Genomic DNA, 21,040 nt, shown 5'->3' on the forward strand with positions numbered 1-21,040 from the left:
TTAGTCTATACTGAACAAGACTGATTAACTACAAATCATAGCACATGTTACATTTCTGATGTTGAACAAACAGTAGGTTAGATACAGGAGCCGCCACCTATGCTACCTTCTCCCGTTCCTTCTCGTCTGCAGATTGATTGACAGCATAGCTTCTATTTCTTTTCGATGTCAACATTCTTTTGTCTTATTACTCTTATTAGCGCACTCTATGACACCTTGCCGCCAAGGCAACTTGCGGCAACTCTACTCAGACGTCACAATACTCACAACTGAGTAAACCCTAGTTTACTCTATTTGTCATAGACGGCATAGTTTTTGTGTCTTAAGTAAAATAAATAGCATAATTTATCCTTCCTCCGACATATAATTATATTTCATAATAAAAGTTTCACTGAAACCAAGTTAATTAAGTTGTTATTACCTCATACCAATATTATACTTACTCTTATATGAAACTTAATAGACTTCAGCCGGGTACCGTAGCGTAAATGATGACCTGTAATGCACTTATATCGGACGTGCATGCAACCAGTCCAGGTGTGGTGCCTCCATAACGTACTTATAAGAAGGCAGTCCCACCCCGCGGGGGACAAAAGAGTCAGTCTACCTGAAAGCCCCATTGTACTGTTATTGTTTACGCGAATCCACTAAAAGCGAGGCAATCGTGAACTTCGGCCCTTTCGTATGTAAAGTAACTGTCATAATATTTGTTTTCTTAGGTAAAAGGTACAACTCCAAAACGCCCGTAGACGAAACGAAGTAAAGGGCTCCTAAATTATTCCGTGAGGGAAATGAGTACCTAATACTGTAACGACGACTTAATTTTTAAGGACATTTCCTTACTCCTGATTTTGCTATATTTATTACCAAAATATTTCTGCTTTTAACGTTAAGTGCAAGTTGATGTTCGAATTATTTAAATATTTATTCGTCGGCACTACGCACTTATTTACCGTTTAACGTGGTTATATATATGTATACGTAATTTCGGTTCATTTAAATATTCAAACGGATGTAAATGTTGAATTAGCGTAGCCAATAACAAAATACGACCCGTATTTGAAGTGCAACACAAACCACAGTCGACAATGCACATCAAAATTTAACACGAAACAACAGAACGTTTTAACGCTGTAAAATAAAACAGGTTGTTGGATTAGGCAAATTAATAAACATTTTAAAGCGCTTACATGTACAGCGTATGTAATTAGTGATATCAGTTCTGTGAATGGTGGAGATAAAAATAGCAAAACACATGTTGTTCGTGCCAGATGCCCTGCGACCTTACGTTGCTCCGTTTTATAACATATTTACACATTTTACTCGCCGCCTTTAAATATCGCTGGTGTTTCACACAACATTAACGTTTATTGTGGCATAAACGATCATTGTCTCATGCTGGTGGCTGCCTCACCTTGGGACGCAACAAAGATACTGTTTATCGATACATTGTATGTTTATTTTATTTACCTCTATACCTACTTTACGATTATTCGCTCATATACTTAAAGCTACTGTTTGGACATTGTAGCTAAACATCCTTTAGTAAAATGGTTTCTGAATTCAAGCTGAGTTCTGATCTGAATGCTTAACATCTGGTTAGATTTGTGATTAATGGAACGATATTAAGCCGGCCTAGCGGATACCTAATGCACTATCTTAGCATTGTCGGACTGAATGGGCCGAATATCAAACGCTGATCACGTTGATCGCATGCTCGCTGACGTTCAATAGGTATTCGGTATAGTTTGCCTGAATGCAGTAGCAATGTTCGATTGTCATTGGCTCGAAACGTGGTTAATTATTCACCAAAATGTTAGTATCGACAAATGAATTCAATTTGCCGCGGCTATTGTTCTCCACCAAGTTTTTCATCGAAGTTAATTAAGAAAGCAACCCAATCGACTGAGAGAATCCGAGCAGCGCCGCTATCTATAATTACTTTTATTAATTTGCTAAACCCTTTTTCATCTCCAGTTTCTTACTGTCCTTTTAATAGTATAATACATCACAATTATGACAAAGCGATTGCGGTAGCTATAAGTTATAAAATTATTTTGACTTAAAGTTGGCGCATCTGCCGACCGAATTATTTATAGGTAGGTACCTACTTTCATTCATTACATTGTTTTTTGCCGGGCGAGGATAACTTTACCTCAAAACTAATGCAGACTCATTTTTTTGTCTATTGGGTATTCGTTCGTTTTAGATTTATTCGCTATCCATATATTTAAAAATCAAGAAAAATACGACAGTTAGTTTCTATCTAATACATATATTTTAATGCTTTCAAAAATAAACATATTTTCATTATTTTCTTCATTCCACACGGTAACGATATTTCAATCGAGATTAAATCGTGAAAATACCTCTCCAATATCCGACATGACGATCTAAATGTAGGTATGTCAGTCTTTTGAGGCTGACATTTCGCTGAATTCCAGACGGGAGTGCCTACATCCACCATTACCTGCTCCGCCCTCAAACGAATTGAGGGAGACTGGCGTAACGTATTCACGGCTGAAAAATCGGAATCTACATCGATACTGATTGCGAGAGACACAAAAAATCTGTTCACTTTGGTCGGGTAATTTGTTAAAGAGCAGGCCTACTTACAGAAGGTACAGTGAATTTGATGTGTGATCGCCTGGTCATTAAGAGAGTCGAACGACGGAAATAGCAGTATCTATTTAAGAAGCACAGATGTGTGTCAACGCCGTAGCTATTTTAACCATATTTCATTCAGAATATAGTCACACAAAAAATAGCATATTACTTACTACTTATTATCTTTGACTTCACAAAAAATAAAACAGCATATTTTACCATACAGTAGTTTTTGATTATTAAAAAAAAGTCCGAAGCTTCTTTTCTGTGACTTGTCTTACCAGAACGTAAATAAATATGGAGTGACCGTTCTAATCTACTTCCCGATTGATCCGTGAATTTGAACATATTAAGTGTGTTAATTGTCTCCACGATTAGATAAGTGAAGTGTTCCACAAATGATTTTCAAGATGGTGTGTCACAACCGCCACGGAGGTCAGAACACCTGAGCGTTTGGCGCGTTGACAAGTTGCATAATCCTCGGACACGTTTGCCGCGAAAACAGGAAACGAGAAGGTATATAAGTTTAGATAAACAAAATCATCGCTGTTTTGAATGATTCACGGTTAGTTTCACTAGACTTATATCGACCGAAAAACAATACAAAAGGTAATCACGGTTCATATCCCGGTCGATATAAGTCTAGTAAAATCATCCCCGTTCAAACGTAAATAATAGCTACACTATTCAACGGGGAATACAAATACAAATGGTTTTATCCCAGTAATTATGATTACAATGGTCTTAAAGTACAAAATAGATCTACTTACATTAATATACCTTTTCTGGCTTTCTATATTATTACAGTCAAGTGTACAAATATGGGTGTATGTGTATAAATCTTACTCATAAATATGTCCCATAGCCATGTCAGCGAATGAGACATAGTTATTCGTATTTTTGAGTAAGGTTATTGCACCCATATATATATATATATATCAAGTATAAAATATTTCATGACTGTACCTATATGCATTGAAATTAGTTGTACTGTTGCAACTGCACTAGTTATTATGATACATATATTTAAAGGCTTCTTAGGATGAAATTTTAAATAATTAACTTAAATAAGGTTTCCCTCTTAAGAGTTTTTTTCTGTTTTAACAGGAAATATAGACAACTGTTAAATTAATTAGCAAATTATATTTGGTATTTATGATATACCTAGGGCACATTTCTCGAACGGTATTAGTCTAATATTATTAGTGTCTTGCCATGGTAACCCATACGACTTGACGGTTCGTGAACTTTATGGTTCGAGAAATGCGCCATTGTCAAGTCGTATGGCAACACACTAATAATATTAGACTAATACCGTTCGAGAAATGGGACCCTGCTCAGTACGCAGGAATAAATATGTGTATATAAAATATAATATCCCATTCTAAGCTGGCTCGGTGGCCCAGATATTCATAGTTGATATTTCTATAAATAAAATGGATGTGGAAATGCACCCGGAAGAGGTAATATGCAGTGGAACTATCTGGAATTGAAACGCAGTCAATTCCTTGATAAGATTTGGCTCTTTGAACTGCATTACATCAAGTAGATAAGATAGCGGATAGAAATCAATTTACTATATCACAAAATCCAATATCGTTACGTTACCATAAAATAAAATACAGATCCAGGTAGGAATATACAGTGAAATCTGGATAAGTGAGACTTCAAGGGACGAGCAGATTTGTCTCACTTAAAGAGGTATTTCACTTACCCAGGCTCTCAGTTAGCCAGGTACAAATAAATGTCTGTCTCATTTACAGAGGGTCCCATTAATAGAGGTGAGAATATAGGATATATTTCAGTTACAAAGGTCGTTAATAAGGTATTTAAATATAAATAAGGTAAAATAATCCTTGTTCCTAAATATTTTTTAAGTCTGTTTAAATATTTCTTTGAATTTATTTTGAATGATTCTCCAAAGGATAGATTTTTTGAATTAAATTTGATAAGGACTTCATTGCGTTTTAGAAATGTATTAAATGAAAATCTGTTTCTTCGTGTTACTTATCAAATTTCAGCTTTCGTTTCGATAGTTTTAACTACATAATGTAACTAAATGAAACTTGAAGTCGTTTCTTAGACACAATTAAGCATATGCGGAATTTGTGCATAGACTAAGGGTTACTAAGAATACAGAAATTGATCAATAAAGTCCAAGTTAGAGAGGTCATAGATTGACGTTATCTCAGATACAGAGGTAAATTCCTATACAATTCTAAAAAAACAATTAGGAAAATGGAATCTTATAAATATAGTCTCAGTAAAAGAGGTAAAATACACTCTCTGTCTCAATTATAGAGGTAAATGTGACTATAAAATCACAACAGCTAATCCCAGTTATAGAGGTTCGTTTTTTCTCACTAATAGAGGTAATTCAGTGCTAAAGTGTCGGGACCGCACCATGAGTCCCAGCTATAGAGGTTTCTCACTTATCCAGGTCCCACTTAACCAGGTTTCACTGTAATTAATGAATTAAATACGCAATTTCGATTTGTCAAATAAAGATTCAAATTACCATCGGCCGCAAAAGTACATGGCGATTTTATCAATGAATTCATTCATAATTTCTCCATGCAATTTTGCAGCTCATTGTACAATGAAATGCTTGTAAAAAGGCCTCGGGGCGGCTAGAGGATAATGTTCTAAATATTATAAAAAGTCAAAGTTTTACGAAGGTATTTACTCATTTTTATGCACTCGCTGCCACTTTTACGTTGGTACGTCGGCAACGGATAAAAATGCACTATCAACATTGACAGGCTTTCCCAACGCGAGCCAGTTTCACCAACAATATTCCCATCTACAGGGATTTTCACGAAAAATCGTGTTGGAAAATAGTGGCCACAGCGCACATCGCGACGCAGAAACAAAAGCTGTGTAAATATTCACATAAAATATCCGATTCTTTGTTTCACACTAGATTATGATTTATGAGGCTCGCAATGATAAAAGTTTCCATTCTGTCGACGGGAAAGAAGTAAATTACCTGACCGATATTTTCTTTGAATAATAAGAATTTATCAATATTGAATTTTATATTTATTGACTACTTTAAATTGCCTGTTTTTAAGCGAAAAATGTGAACAACTGCTTATTAAATATTCGGATAAGGATAATTAAAAATGTACGTTTACCTTGACTTAAAACTGATAAGGCACATTCGTTAATTAACTCTTAAAAAACTCTTATCGATTTGGAACAAACCCACAATTAACCTCTTGAAGTCGGTGAATAGTTAACGTCTCGATAAGGTTTTTGTTTTTGCATCACAGTTCTAAAATCCAAACCAAATTTGTTAAGAAAATGCCATCTGCAATGCGGTGCCGTACAGATTTCCGAGATTTCCAGACTAAGTGCAAATTAAATACTGTGCCCTCCTTAAATACTTGAAGAGTTTTAATAAAGGGAGAATGACTGAGAGCTGTTTGCGCATATTTCACTCTCAGATATACAAATGTAGGGCGAAATTTCTGTTCTCACATTTTTCAAGAAAATTTCCTCGCCTTCTTGCTCCGGAAAGAAATATTTTGTGGCATAGCATTTTATGGGCGCTCCAGGATTACGTTGCAGTGTAGACTAACGGTATGCTGCGTCACATTTCCCGGAGTGAAGTTTTGTCGCCTTTTTTATGTAGTACCTGCATTATAGTCAATACACCCTGCAATTTACGTGCAGGGGTTTTTTATATTGCCGTGCAAATGTCGAGGGGAAGTGATTTTGGGATTGTGACATGATGGATTCTTATAAGACTTTTGAGTGCTCGTGTCATTTACGGTTTAAAACCACCATAAAGCTCTATCTAAAAAGTTATCGATTATAACATGAAATCCACCATATTATATTCATTCAAAGATACCTAATCTACTTTACTCGTCAACGGACTTTAGTGAACAGTCAGCGTCAAAAGTATCTATGTACCATTCTCTAATAGTTTAACAAAAGAGGCATGCACTTGTATGTATGTAGAATACTTAATTAGACTGCAGTAAATTATATTGAGTAAGAGAACTAAAGACATATGTATTTGGAAAAGTATTCGAGGGTGGCAGATACTTTTGGCGCGTTGTTTGAATACGCTACTATTAATGCCCTTAAAAAACATACAGATTATAAAGGGCCGGCAACTCGCATGTGATACAAGCAGCTTTAAAAGCGTCCAGAGACTACGTTAATCGCCTTTCACCACCAAGCAAAAATTAAAAATATGTTTTCATAATAAGTCCAGGTGATGGAAACAAGTCCCCGTCTTGCGCATAATGAGGCTCCTCTTTGCAATTTTTTGCCAGTCCTCCAAACTAATGGCCCTATTAGCATCTTCAACACAATAATTTAATTTTGCTCTAAATCTTTCAGAAAAATAAACTGCCGACCTCTTTGTCATTTTGCCTCTTGCTGATTCTGCAGCGCCGCCTAAATTTGTTAGCTTCATTTATTTAAACTCATGATACCTATCTAACAAAGTCTTTCTATTCATTAACCTTTGTTGTTATTTGTCTCTACAATGTGTCTATTGTTATTGTTGGCGGCAATCCATGATCATATATCAGTGTTAATGTTGATGTTAATTCGATATTCGAACATAAGTAGATAGAGCAGCCCTTTAATCTATTTTTAAACGATTGTTGAAAGTTTAATTATGCAAGATGTACCAAAACCACTACATATATTTTAGTTACACTAGTAGGCTGGCACTTTATTAGTCTTATAGTACTATAATTATTTAAAAATACCTACTACTCGTACATATTTATAAATTCTGGTCGCTATGTGTTATGAATATGAAATTATTTTCTACATCTCAGATGTATATTTAAGTAGAGAAGACATGTGTTTGGTTTTTTTTAAGTCGATTGGGTTTAATATTATGTTAATATACAGTGTGTAAATCCAATACGGGCGAATATTTAAACGGTGGTTAGCATAGGACCTAAAAAGTATATTGAGATAGATTTTACTTAGAAATGCATTGAAAATTATAACCACACAAAATAATTCGGCCCGCAATGTAATACACCACACACGTTACGGGATACGAGCTTTTTAAAGTAACTGTCAACGCTTGTTGGCAGTTACTATGAAAAGCTCGTATCTCGTAATGTCATTATCATCTTGTTTCTTAATGTTTACAATACATTGCTGCTCGGTACATGTGGAAAAAATTAATCACGGGGTCATAATTAAGTGTAACTTAAAAAAACATCTTAATTAATGATAAGACGGGTAAATTCTATATCTGGTTTAATTTATTGCCCGTATTTGACTTACACACTGTATACTCTAAATAATGCGCCCTACATTATATAACAAGACATACAAAACCTCTGGACATTAGATGCAACTTACGGAATCGATTTTAACATCATACGGGCGCTAGTATGAACCCCCACGAGTGGTCGATAATTAAATTGCCTCGGCAGACGAGATCGGTTAAAAACATATCGGCAGACTACCCAATTTCGAATCAATTGAATTTCAGTAATATTTAAATTGAATTTGATGCTGCACGGCCATGAAATTATGTGATGTTACTTGCATATTTTTGATGCAATTTTTCATTAACCATCCTAAAATTATCTTAATCTATGGTTTCTAATTTTTATAATAATCTTGTACCTTTAAACGAGCAATTCTTGTATATTTATATATTTCGGGGATCTCGGAAACGACTCTAACGATTTCGATTCCCGTTAAATCAAATATTACATAACATACTTATTTAATGTCTACACTCTGTGTTTCTTTTTATTTAATTAGTGAATGGTGCGTTGACCGTGGACTTTACAATGTCATTATTATGGTAGGATTCATGGATAACTAGTAACAATAGGAATAGGACACAATGTACTAACATGCAATATGCCACACTCCCTCGTAGCACTTATTTGTGTTAATTCATTCAGTAGTTGCGTTAGTCAAATTTAGTTATTTCGCTTTTTTTTCATTCAAAAATATAATCGCTTTATGGACTTTATAGTGAAGACTTTATGTGACATTCTAAGACACCTAACCAAGGACACCTAATCAAATATAATGTATTTATTCCCCATTGTGTTATCAGGAGACTCAAGTTTCTTGGGATAAAAAATGCAATAGAGCAAATGGAAATTGTCACTTCTTGTGCGAAAACAGCCAGTGAGCCGGAAAATTATCGTGCTAACTTTTTATTTCATTATCAAAAGCCTTTGCCTCAAATTTGTTGACTGATCATTTTTATTTATTTACTAAAATATTTTTTTCTCGGATTTAGACGAAGATATAACTTTTTTTAGAACGAATTTTTTTTAAGTATTTTTACTTATACCAATGAAACTAGCGTGGAATTTAGAAAGAAAACTAGTAGTTTCGGGTCATCTCCGGCGTTGCCCAAATGCTAACATTGGAAGGAGTTTCATAATTAAATTAGGGGTGCCGTAAGTTAGCGAGGCGGCGCGTGCGACTCCAGCGCGCGGCTAGAATGCGTAATGCAAACATCCCTCAAAGGAAAACAAGCAGTGATGGTATACGAGTCACATACTCGCTTAGGACGTTTTCCACCTGAAACGTTTCTTTGTGCTTGAGAAAAATACCGCCTGTGTACGGTTTGTAATGGTACGTGATCTATTTTGCTAATGATTATATGCATTAGCCCTGGGGACCTCTTAATGACTCGGTGAGCGACTTTAAAATGGGATATAAGTTGCACTAATTTGTAAATTGGACGTTGATTGCAGATTGTGGTAGCTACTAAGGTTTTGCGCGTATTAACTGAGGTAAGGTCCTTTTTAACGTCTATCTCTTATATTTATATTACTACCTATGTATTTAACTGGGTTCTGTTTGACGTAAATAAATGTATTTTCTTTCTTTTCTTTCTTTCTTTCTAAATATACCTTATATATTTCTATCACTAAATTATGTTGTCCTGTAGGAAAACCAATTACCTACTTCGTGTCGTTACATATTTACGTACAGAGGTAACCTCCTTGTGTTTTTTTATATTCACGTACTAATAGTCAAATGACTCTCTTAAACGGATTATATATCACTAAACCACGAAATAAATAATATTCCAAATTCCTTATTCACTCGTACCTACACCCAGTTTAGTTAAACTATGCGTTGTCGTCAGTGTTGGCATCACTGATTTTTATAACAAATGGGTTTGCTAGGCAAATGAGATTTCTGTTCTACATTTCTGTATTTTTACTCATTTTGCATGAATAAAGTATACGCGATGAGCTTCCGGATCCAACTTTTCCCGGCACATTATCCCATATACGACTCGCTGCTGGACACAATAGGAATACCCACTCTTCAGCTTAAAATCATGTGGATTTTTTCCGCTCTGACCTTAATTGGATTCACTTTTAATTTATTTGCGCGCGCTTACTTTGATGTCGGCACAAGCTTTAGATAAATAATTAATTATCCTGATTCAATTAAATCCCTGCTACCGTGTCAAGTGATCTGTAATACGTTTGTGTAATCTAGAGGGCTTATTTTGTAAATAAGTATAATTAGATATCGTGTTAGTTACACGTGTAGACATTTAAACATGCTTCAAGAGAAGTACTTAATTACATACAATATGCTTGATTTGAATACAATTCAGTGGCTTAGCGGTTTCATTACATTATCGAATATTTAAAATTGGTTTATATGTAGGTAAAGCTTGGTATTTTATTTCGTGTATAATTCGTCGTGTAATAATAGAAATAGTAGGTAGTTGCTACATATTATGTACCGAAAAATATTCGTTTAGTTCCGAATGAATAAAAATATATCATTCACTACCTATATGCGACACTAATTTTCTATAGGTTCATATTTTAAGTGCAATATTTCATTCTGAACATATTTATTGTGTGACTTTTTCCGCCAACGTCGAAACAACCGCAAGCACACTAACGGAAAAACTGATTCCCTTCCATCCTGATTAAAGGGTTCCACGTCGAGTGACGTATAGAGAATACAAATATTGATGTTCGGATTCGCGTAGGGTGTGAACTGTGATCACATCACAGCCTAAATAGGCTTTGCGATTACGTCGCTAGCTGGGAGTGCCGCTAACCCAATTTGCTGAAAACGACCGGCTAAACACTCCACCTCGGAGCCATTGCGCCGAAAGTATCACTAAAAATGCAATACTTCCGACCTATTGCTTCTAAAGTACTAAACATACGTCCATTCTACGCTTCGCCGAGATTTATTGTCGAATCGTAAAATGCAGCACTATGTAAAAGCACCCAAATTGATTGGAATTGACGCGACCGAACCTCAAATTTCAATTATGCTGTTGATATGTTTTATAAACGGGTCGAATTTCAATATGTTTCCCTAGCTGTCTGTTATTAAGTTGACTGTGAGTCATTGCATATCACGTGTCTGTCAGATCTAGATATTTATTGTGTTCTGGTCTAGTAAACTCCATTGTTTATGACCTTTATGCTGCTGATTCAATGGTTATAGATCGACAGTTACCTATAGGTACCTATTGCTAATGATTAATTTGCAGTTCTAGGTTTATGGTAGCTTGTTACCTACTATACTCATGGCTGGAGCTACTTCCATCCTGCGCTCATCAATCTATTTGAATTATTTCATCAAGGGGTTGTTTTAGTGTTGATTGAAGTTTAATACTGACTCTGCGCTAATGCTGACTTAAAACAATAAAAGACAAGGATGCACATTCCTACCACCTGACAGCTTGTGTCAATTGTGTGCCTGTACTGGCAAGTTAAATACTTAAATTACTTACATCATTTATACAAACACAGACATAAGTAAGTCTCATTTATCACGCAACTGTCGGAGCAGTAAATGTGCTTCCATTCTTTTAAAAGTTGTACCGCGTTTCTTCTGAAATCACAATGGGTACTAACGGGATGCATTAAGATTCCTGGAAACCTATTCTGAGCACTAGGATGCGAGCGGTGAATAGTGACGTGGAGCGCCTGGAAATCCCGTTCCAGGATGTTTCTCACTACAACCAATTTTAGTATGATATCATTCTGTGCGGATGTAACAACAAAGCGTTGTTTGATTTCAATGGACATTGTGATTTCAATAGAACGAATATACTCAATTTTAATTTTTGTTTATATTTATCAGTATTAATTATTAGGAATTTTTAAATGATTATTTTTGACACCTTACAGTATTTTTAGGAATGACATATTTATTATACCTACAACTGTTAATAACCAATTATGAGCCTTGTAGCTTGCAATAATTTTTTTTTTTAAACATTAAATCAGTAGTAACTTTTACACGAAGGTGTTTTTGCTACTCGACCCTACGCTACCCATGCTACCATTACGCTATTTATTTTATGACGAAGGCTGACACGAAAGGAGTTAAGAGCCAACAGGAGCTAAGATTTAAATATTTTAGGTAAATATACCCGTCTCGCTAACGGAAGCGGCTCCTAACACTTTCGTTTTTCGTACTCGACTGTTTCCTCCTCCAAAACTTAACCAATCGTAACCAAATTTGGAAATCTAAATGATTATGACATTATTTGTGTCGGACCGTTTTGCTTTTTTGACTAATTGATGTCAGTTTTGAATAGCACGCCTCGCATTGCGGCATAGTCAATTAGGCCATTTTGGCCATTTTTGAAGGGCTCTAGCGCCTTAAAAAACAAAAATATCAAAAAAAGCAAAACGGTCCGACACAGATATTGACAATATTAATCTGTGTTGAAAAAATCATTGCTCTATTTTCAAAACCCACGGAGGAAACAGTCGAGTACGTTTGTATGGAGAAATTACCACTCCTGTTGGCTCTTAATCAAATGCCATCATCTACAAATATATATGCTGTACTGAGTTACATACAGGTGGCATACTTTATTTCTGCTATTTAACTGGGATGAACTTTTTGTGAAATAGTCAAATTTAAAATTAGATAAATTGTAAATATGTAACTGCTTTGATTTTTTCATGCTTGCTTCAGTCAATCGACCTTTGGTAACCTACTCTGAGAAATGAACACATATTCGTGGGCTTAAACTACTATAATACTGTGTGGATTTCTACTTCAGTAAACTTGGTAGGAAGAGCGGGATCTCCTGCCACAAGTATAATTCTACTTACTTGGAGATTCCAACCATAATTTGTTGTACACAATATTGTAACCAATAAACGCTTTTCATTTCATTTTCAAACTAATCGGGCAGTTTTTTTTTTCATCAGCGGTGTGGAGGCCAGGCGCGCCGACGCCCGCGCCCGCGCCGGTAGCGCGCTCGCCGGGCGCGCCGCCGCCGCCGCCGCCGCCGCCGCCGGTGTGGACCCCGGGCAGCGCGGGCGCTTCGCCCCAGACGCCGAGGAAGTCCTTCAGGCCTGTGCACTTTGAGGAGACCCCGCCTACTCGTAGGAAGTTTGGGGTGAGGTTCTATTTTGTTAAGGTTGCAAAATGCTTCTGCTTTTTTATGGTTCCGTATCTCAAGGCAGCCGATTATACTGATTGGAGTTGAAATTTGGCACACATATGTAATTGACAATTGTAATTGGTGACCCAAAGACAGTCTTGGAACGTAAATAAATGAATATTAACCCTTTTTGAAGAAATCCTCAAATCTTAGCCTCACTGCCACCATATTACAGTAAAAATGCGAAAACTTTTATGATTAAAATTATGAATTCTTCCATATTTTACAAGCTATAAGTATTAGAGGTGTCATTAAAATACGAGGTGTCGTAAAGCAACAGCCTATGCCCATCATATACCAAAATAAACCCCAACTACGTTTGAAATAGAAGGGTAAGTACTTACCTACTTAATTACTCTAAGGTATGTACCTACTTGCAAAATAAATCATCTCATTTAAACTATTTAAGACGAGAAGAAAGTCATCGATTAACTAAAGTTTCAACATTTATCTTCAACGGTGGCAAGTGCTTTAAGGACTGAAACTTTCACTAGGCAGATTAAATTACCTTTGGTAATGTAATGACTAGAATACCCGACAGAATAATATTCTTAAACAAATTGAGCTGAGAAGTTGAGTTTATTTCGTTAAAACCTTTTTAAGTGAAACTGTTTCAGGCTGAATTTGCTTGACTGTTACTTAGGTCAACGCTTTTTGAATTCTTAGTAAATTATTAGTACCTACATACTACATAATGTACCTAACAACTTTGTAATATAATTTCTGAGTTAGCATGCACTTATACATTTACCCAGGTAAATGAGGTCGTTCATAATTATTCGATAAACTGTTGTGGGTACTTAGGTAATATTATAGACAGCACAGTCGGTATCAAATACATTGTGACGGCCAATGTGTCCATACCTATATATCGTGACACACCTTTGTTACCATAGAAATAGGATGTATTCCGATATATTTTGGCCACTTTGGCCGACACTAATTTATTAGCAATTTGTTGCTGAGTGTACCTTACCGAGTCGTCTATATATGCTTTTATATACCTACTCGTAAAGTTCTTTCCGTGTAACATTTTCAGAGTTCGGAGCAGAACGGCTGCACGAGCGGGTCGGAGGGCGAGGGACGCCTGCGGACCAGCCACAGCGCACCGGCCACCGGCCTCAACTCCTTGGGGAACTCCTCTAGCCGTCTTCCTCGTGCGCAGAACCCCACCGTCACTCTTCTGCAGAAAGCTAGAGGTAGAAACAACTTACTCTAGTTATAGCTAAATAATTTACTTCCCAAGTGTAAGGCCTGAGTGGACGCTCGAAGCGGAGTGTTCGGCAGGGCGTGGCGTCGGGTCCACAAGTAATTTGAGCAGCGTCACAGAATAAATAATAGTACTAAGTACAGAAGACTCACTCTCTAACAAAACGCGTCTGTTACGATCAGCACAGATATAGCCGCTAGGTGGCGACAGCGCCACGCGCGGCTTATGGCTTTCCCCAAAATTGGGGCGGAACGGATGTACCTACTTTACCTACCTGTAGCAAAGCGACGAAATCGTGGAGTGAGCCACGCCTGGCAGCGTGTACTAAGGCCGCTCCTAAATGCTTGCATTTGTTTAACATGCCGCACGCCCCGCCCCGCTGCACGCCCAAACCGAGCGTCCACTCAGGCCTTACACTAAGAGATCCAGTTTAACTGGATCAGTGCTGCCACTCGGGATAGCCACAGCACGCCGGCTCCTGGCCTGAACCGCTTGGGAAACTCTTCTAGCCAGATGGCACAGACGGATGGATGAGACAGATGTCTCATGCGCAAAACACCACCGTCACTCTTCAGCAGAGAGCTGGAAGAAAGAATAACTTGATGTACGTAATAGTTATCTGGTTCCATGCCTATTAAATAGCCCGCGGTCGGAATGGTGGCAAAGCTCTGTTAACTCCCTCTATTGCAAGAGTTCGCAACGAGATCGTAAGTGGGCGCGAAGGGCCTTGTTGATCTATTGCAAATGTCAGCGCAGTCTAAAAAAAATTAGGTATCAAAACACAGGTAAAATTTAGAAATTGCTCAGCTTAAGCGCGTTCGTCACCTAATCCATGTTAATCTTACGACAAACAACCCTTAGGCGTTTGTCAAGCAGTTGTTAGTATTCATAACATAACAGTCTAAATGTTATCTAAATTGGTCGGAGGTGTAGAGCCAGCGGCATTCTGACTTCGCGGATGTTCATTTCCATCGCTGCTCACTCTTGTAAGCCAGCATAAGTGTGATCTCCAATTACACATAGGTGATAAGAATCTCGAGGTCCCGTGAAAACTGGTAATTCTGCCGAACGCTGCACTAAGTAAGCGTTGGGAATCAGCTCATGTCTCCCCCATGTCATTAGGATGATGTTCGTTGCCGTATAAAACCAATTTGATACACTACTTACCTACAGATTTTACTAAATGCAAAAGTAACCTTAAGTCGTCGCTGATAGAGTTGAAATTTTCGTGTTATGCAAAGAGATATGAATTTGTTTTAAGATGCAGTTAAAGTCTACGCGGGCTCAGATTCAAGATTATTTGGTAAAGTGATACGGGTCCCTCTTGCACTTTTACCTTTGCCTATTAAATAGATAGGACGAATACATTACCCTAGACTTTTTAGTCAGCAGTCAGCCAGCAAGTCGCGACCTGGGGTATTATTCCTCTCGATTTCAATTCACTAATACCGAACAAAGTTACTAATCACGAAGAAATAAAAATGTAACAGGTTCATCACCAAAACGCGTCTAAGCTCAGCACCGATTTGCCAGCGGAATAAATTCGCAACACCACTATAAACCTTATTTTGATAGGAAACTGATGTTTATTGTGGCGTTTCCACAATCTCTCGCTTGCCAAGTAGGTGTAGAATTAGCTTAAGTATACGGACTCTATTAGTAGATATTTTACAGAACGTCTAGCCCTCGCCTTAGCTTTGAATATACACGATCTAGATTGGAAATTTGGAACATCGTAATTTATTCCCGGGGCAGAGCACTGGAATGACGACTAATTGCCTCCAAACTTGGAGTAATTGGCTTACGCACTGATGAGTCGCACCCCCTAATTAGAGATTAGCAAAAACCCGATAATTCACCGCATTATGTTTAACGGCAACAGAAAATGAATAGGATTATCGGCCTACATGTTACTTGTATGTCAATTAACTATTAACTAAGGCTCTTAATTACATCAGAACAAACTATTACGTGTATTGTAATATTGTACTATTGTTTACAATAATCTTATAACTGTTGTGGCTGTAGGTAGGTACTTAAGCGACACTGAGGTGGGTATTGTGGTACTTGGTGAATATTGGTAGTAGTCGAGCGACCTTGTCGACTACCTGTATACTACCCGTGCGAAGCCGGGGCGGGTCGCTAGTTTAACATAAGTATATCATATATATAGTATACTTCTTATATGAAATACATAGGTAAATTAGGTTAGATTTCATTTATTTGCAATAAACATGGTACCTACAGTGGTTCTTATGCTATTGTTATTAGGTAACACATGATTAACTACATATACTCGTTCAAGCAAATCTTGTCAGTAGAAAAAGGCGGCAGATTTTGTTTACATTTCACCGATGTTCAATGTACATTGCTGCTTTTTGTTCCTTTCCTAGGGATACCATACTTTAGTTTGCTTTACATTGCTACTGACTTATCCGGCTTGACAGACTATAGTAGCATGCAAATTTACACCTTAAACTCTAGGACATACAACACAATAATCAAAATAGGTACCTATTTCACTGAAAACTTTCCGCGTTATTAGTCCATGAACACCTTTTACAGACATATGTCACCCGATATTCGACTTAACTGTGACCCACGTTCGAAAACTTATTCAGCTGTGTCCCCCCGTACACAGCTGAATAAGTATACCCAACTATAACATAAAGGCGGAAAAATATGTGACAAGTTATTATAGAGCGACAAGGGTCAGATAGCATTTAATACTTGATGAGATGACAGTTTTCTGGCACGTTGTGATATCGGGAATTGTTGCCTACCCTAATTGTGTTTTTACTAGTTATGCATGAGGCTATTTAAAAAATTGATAGGTACAAGTACAAGGTAACATAGCTGTTATGGGCGTGTGACGCAGTATTTAAGATGAAAAAATTGCATTAAGACGAAACGGGAGCTGAGATTTAAATATTTTAGGTAAATATACCCGTCTCGCTAACGGAAGCGGCTCCTAAAACTAGTGCGATAAGGACAAGGCGAAAAATCTTGCGTAAAAATCTCAAAAATCGAGGTTTCGTACTCGACTGTTTCCTCCTCCAAAACTCCAAAACCAATCGTAACCAAATTTGGAAATCTAAATGATTATGAAATTATCTGTGTCGGACCGTTTTGCTTTTTTGGCTAATTGATATGAGTTTTGAATACTACGCCTCTCGTTGCGGCATAGTCAATTAGGCGATTTTGGCCATTTTTGAAGGGCTCTAGCGCCTTAAAAAATAAAAATATCAAAAAAGCAAAACGGTCCGACACAGATATTGATAATATTAATCTGTGTTGAAAAAAATCATTGCTCTAGCTTCAAAACCCACGGAGGAAACAGTCGAGTACGTTTGTATGGGGAAATGACCATTCCTGTTGGCTCTTAAGAGAGTATTATATATTATCTAATCTGTTAGAAGTGTTAAATATGCATGTACCTAATAGTAGGTAGTAAAAAAGTTTAAGTGGGCGAAGAAAAGTTGGGTAAACTGGGTGAGAACGGCATGAAAGGGAGGAAAGTGAATGAAAACGTGTTGGGCCATAAAAATATACTTACCTAGAAAATCGGTGTGTTAAACTTAAAGAAATTAATAGGAATAGGACAACAAAATGAAGAAGCATCGCCCGTTGAGTTTTTCACTTCATGTCTATTGACAGCGATTATACGCGACCTATAAAGTAACTATAACATCAGTTAAAAAACCAGGTTAGAAATATTATTTCTATTACCTATCTAATAGAAATAATATTTCTAACCTGGTTTTTTAACTGATGTTATAGTTACTTTATAGGTAGTATATGTTAACTGCGACAGAGGTAAAGCAACAAACCTAAAGTGTCATTCAATAGAACTTGCTAACTATGTAAACAAACCGCCATACTAAAATTGACACTGAATATCAATTTACTAGTAACTTTTGTTTACGTAGTTAGCAAGTTCTATTGAATGACACTTTAGAACGTAAGCGCATCACACATCCAAAAAGCCCGGATTTCGAGACCCAGGGCCCCTAGGCACTTGGTAGGGGCACTTAGAATTTAGGGGGGCCCCTTCCCCATCTCAAAACTATTGCTAGGTTGCCTGGGCCCCCAAGCCCCTTGTGGGCCTAGGTGGAAATCCGGCCCTATCCAGTATTGGTATTAATGCGTAGAATTAAATTCGATTTTATGTATATTTCAGAGGGGCAGTTACCGCGAGGTTCCAGCTACCTGCAACAGGAAAGAGATAGCGCGCGTTTGCCGCGTGACAGAGTATCTCCACCAAAAAGCGATCCCAGTAAGTATTTTTGACACCAAAGTTCATCCGCACAAATAAACTTATCTACTTCTAAAATGCCGATACCTTTAGATTAGACTGATAAAAAGTATGATAGGGTAACTCGCCAGTATATGTATTATTTTCGGGGGCCCTTGCGGATACACTTCGACCCATAGGGAACTTTTGTGCAATTACCCCCTAGAGAAGATCGGTCAACTACTCAAGAGCTTTTCCCACCATATCCATGTGTCGGGTGATGGAGCTCATGGGTAGCGTTTTAAAGTCCTTTGGTTCCAGATATCCTGCTCCAAAGTCCTTCATTATTTGTCTGGCGAGGGCGTGACATTCACACATTAAGTGTTTCACTGTCTCTTCCTCTTCGCCACACATACGACAATCGGTGTTGTCAGAGTGTCCCATCTTGGCCAGAATTCCTTTGACCCCGTAATGGCCAGTAAACACCCCCGTTATGATTTAGAGTTGTCTTTTGCTAAGTTTCCAAAGATTTTTGCTCCAGCCGGAGTCTACTCCTTGCATGCTTTAGACCCGTCAGACTGTCCCATTCTTCCTGATGTTTGGTCTTGGTATGGTCTTATTGGTCTTTAATAGCCGTTGTGATGGTTCCCTGTGCTCTCACACGAATGGTTCCGGACCTATAAGATTACTTACAGATCCGGTTCTGGCAAGTTCATCTGCATTTTCATTGCCTATGAATCCCTCGTGCCCTGGGATCCATACCAGTTGTACTCTGTTTTGCCTTCCAAGCTGGTTCAGAACTTGGACGCCATTATATACCAGTCTAGAGTCCACTCTGGGCGCTTCAAGCGCTTTGAGTGCAGCCTGACTGTCGCTGAGTATATAGATATTCTTACCTTGGGTTTGCCTAACTATATTCTCATGCACACAGGCAATTATAGCGAATGTCTCGGCTTGGAAGACAGTGGCGTAATTGCCCATGCTTGTACTACTACTAAAGTCATTTGCATAAATGCCGGCCCCCGTACCAGATTCTGTCTTGGACCCGTCTGTATACCATATGATGTCGTTTTCATCAGAGATTGGTACTTCAAGACCTTCGGTCCATTCAGCCCTTGTTGGAATTTTAACGTTAAAATTCTTATGGAACACAAACTTGGGTTGCATCTTATCGCAGCTCATATTCGTAATCCTTTTCATGAAATTGTCACATTCCATGTTTGTGTGTTTGGTCTTTGGCTTGCTATCGCTCCAGAGGCCTGTTAGGGCCAACCTGTGTAACGATTGTCGCGCCTCAGATTGTATCACTAGGTGTAGCGGCGGGAGGTCTAGCAGTACCTCCATCGCCGCGGTTGGCGTCGTTCTAAACGCGCCAGTAATAGCCATACATGTCGTTCTTTGTATTTTCGTAAGGGCATCCCTGCATGTGCTCTTTAGTATCCTTGGCCACCATGCCAGGCATCCGTACAAGATGACTCGCCAGTAACTAGCCACTGTTAGTAATTGGCCACCAAATGAATTCTATTCACCTATAAACATAATTCATTTTAGTATAAGGTTTCAATAACTGGCCAGCCTTCAATAACTAGCCATCTTAACCTAAAAATAATTATATGTTTATAGGTGAATATAGCTGGTCAACCAAATCTTGTCAGTAGAAAAAGGCGCGAAATTAAAATTTTCTATGGGACGATATCCCTTCGCGCCTACATTTTACTTTGCCGCCTTTTTCTACTGACAAGATCTGCTTGACCATCAATATAATTCATTTTTAGTTTAGGGCGGCCAGTTACTAAAGTGGCCAGTTACTGGCGAATTACCCTAATAGGGTCCTACATGTTAGACTAACCTTTCCAAATCCGGTCAAGTCTTCAGGATACAGCTATTTGGTGTTACAGTGGAATGAGATGGAAATATTTATCATCTCCTAAATTTTTGGCAACATTATTAATTTAAAATAGAAAGTTTTTTTTTTTTTTTTTTTTTTTTTTTTTTTAATTAGTATGCAGTTTGGTCGACCTTGTGACCAGCGACTGCTCTTGTTGGGAGAAGATTGGTAACGTGGCCGTAAGGGCCACGTCACCACCAAGGACGAAAGGGAAAGGAAATTCACAGGAGTAAGAAAAGAGAAAAGCAAGAATAGAGAAGAGAAGAGAAGTTAAATAGAAAGTGCCACTATAAACGTCATATTCCTCTGAAAAAATAACGTTTAAAGTGGCACTGCCACACTGTGTCTCTGCAAAGTCTGTGGTGTTAGCTTAGACAGACTCTAATAAAACATACACAATACCTACACGGATAGTAACCTGTCGTAAGATGATTCTAATGAATGTTCAACAAAGCCTTAGTCAGTCTATGGCAGTCTATGGTTAACACGTTTTATTTCAATTCCAGTTCACGCTTTACGCAGAGAGTACGCAAGTGAGGGAGAGGCGGACAGGAGCGACTACGAACGCGGAGGGCCACGTAAAATGGCACATGCTCATGAAAAAGTTGAAGGAATCGGACCCACGACCAAAGACGGCATGCCAGTAGCTCTGAGATCTGTAAGTACACAGAACAAAGAAGTTTGAGG

General features: G+C 37.8%; 2 protein-coding genes and 1 long non-coding RNA gene across 3 annotated transcripts in view; 1 reads left to right on the top strand and 2 right to left on the bottom strand.

Annotated features, from left to right (window-relative positions):
- Positions 1 to 21,040, bottom strand: part of LOC134649589 (abl interactor 2) — a 289,784-nt gene that overhangs the window by 68,350 nt on the left and 200,394 nt on the right. The window lies entirely within an intron of this gene.
- LOC134649649 (uncharacterized) overlaps positions 1 to 21,040 on the top strand; it is a 129,352-nt gene that overhangs the window by 68,233 nt on the left and 40,079 nt on the right. The window contains exons 3-6 of the mRNA XM_063504487.1: positions 12,786 to 12,976; positions 14,061 to 14,220; positions 18,412 to 18,507; positions 20,860 to 21,011. Coding sequence (XP_063360557.1) covers positions 12,786 to 12,976; positions 14,061 to 14,220; positions 18,412 to 18,507; positions 20,860 to 21,011 — 599 coding nt within the window. The remainder of the gene's footprint in view (positions 1 to 12,785; positions 12,977 to 14,060; positions 14,221 to 18,411; positions 18,508 to 20,859; positions 21,012 to 21,040) is intronic.
- Positions 1 to 21,040, bottom strand: part of LOC134649683 (uncharacterized) — a 148,409-nt gene that overhangs the window by 19,475 nt on the left and 107,894 nt on the right. The gene's annotated exons all lie outside the window — the stretch shown is intronic.

Source organism: Cydia amplana, chromosome 7 (assembly GCF_948474715.1).
Source record: "Cydia amplana chromosome 7, ilCydAmpl1.1, whole genome shotgun sequence".
Classification (NCBI taxonomy): domain Eukaryota; kingdom Metazoa; phylum Arthropoda; class Insecta; order Lepidoptera; family Tortricidae; genus Cydia; species Cydia amplana.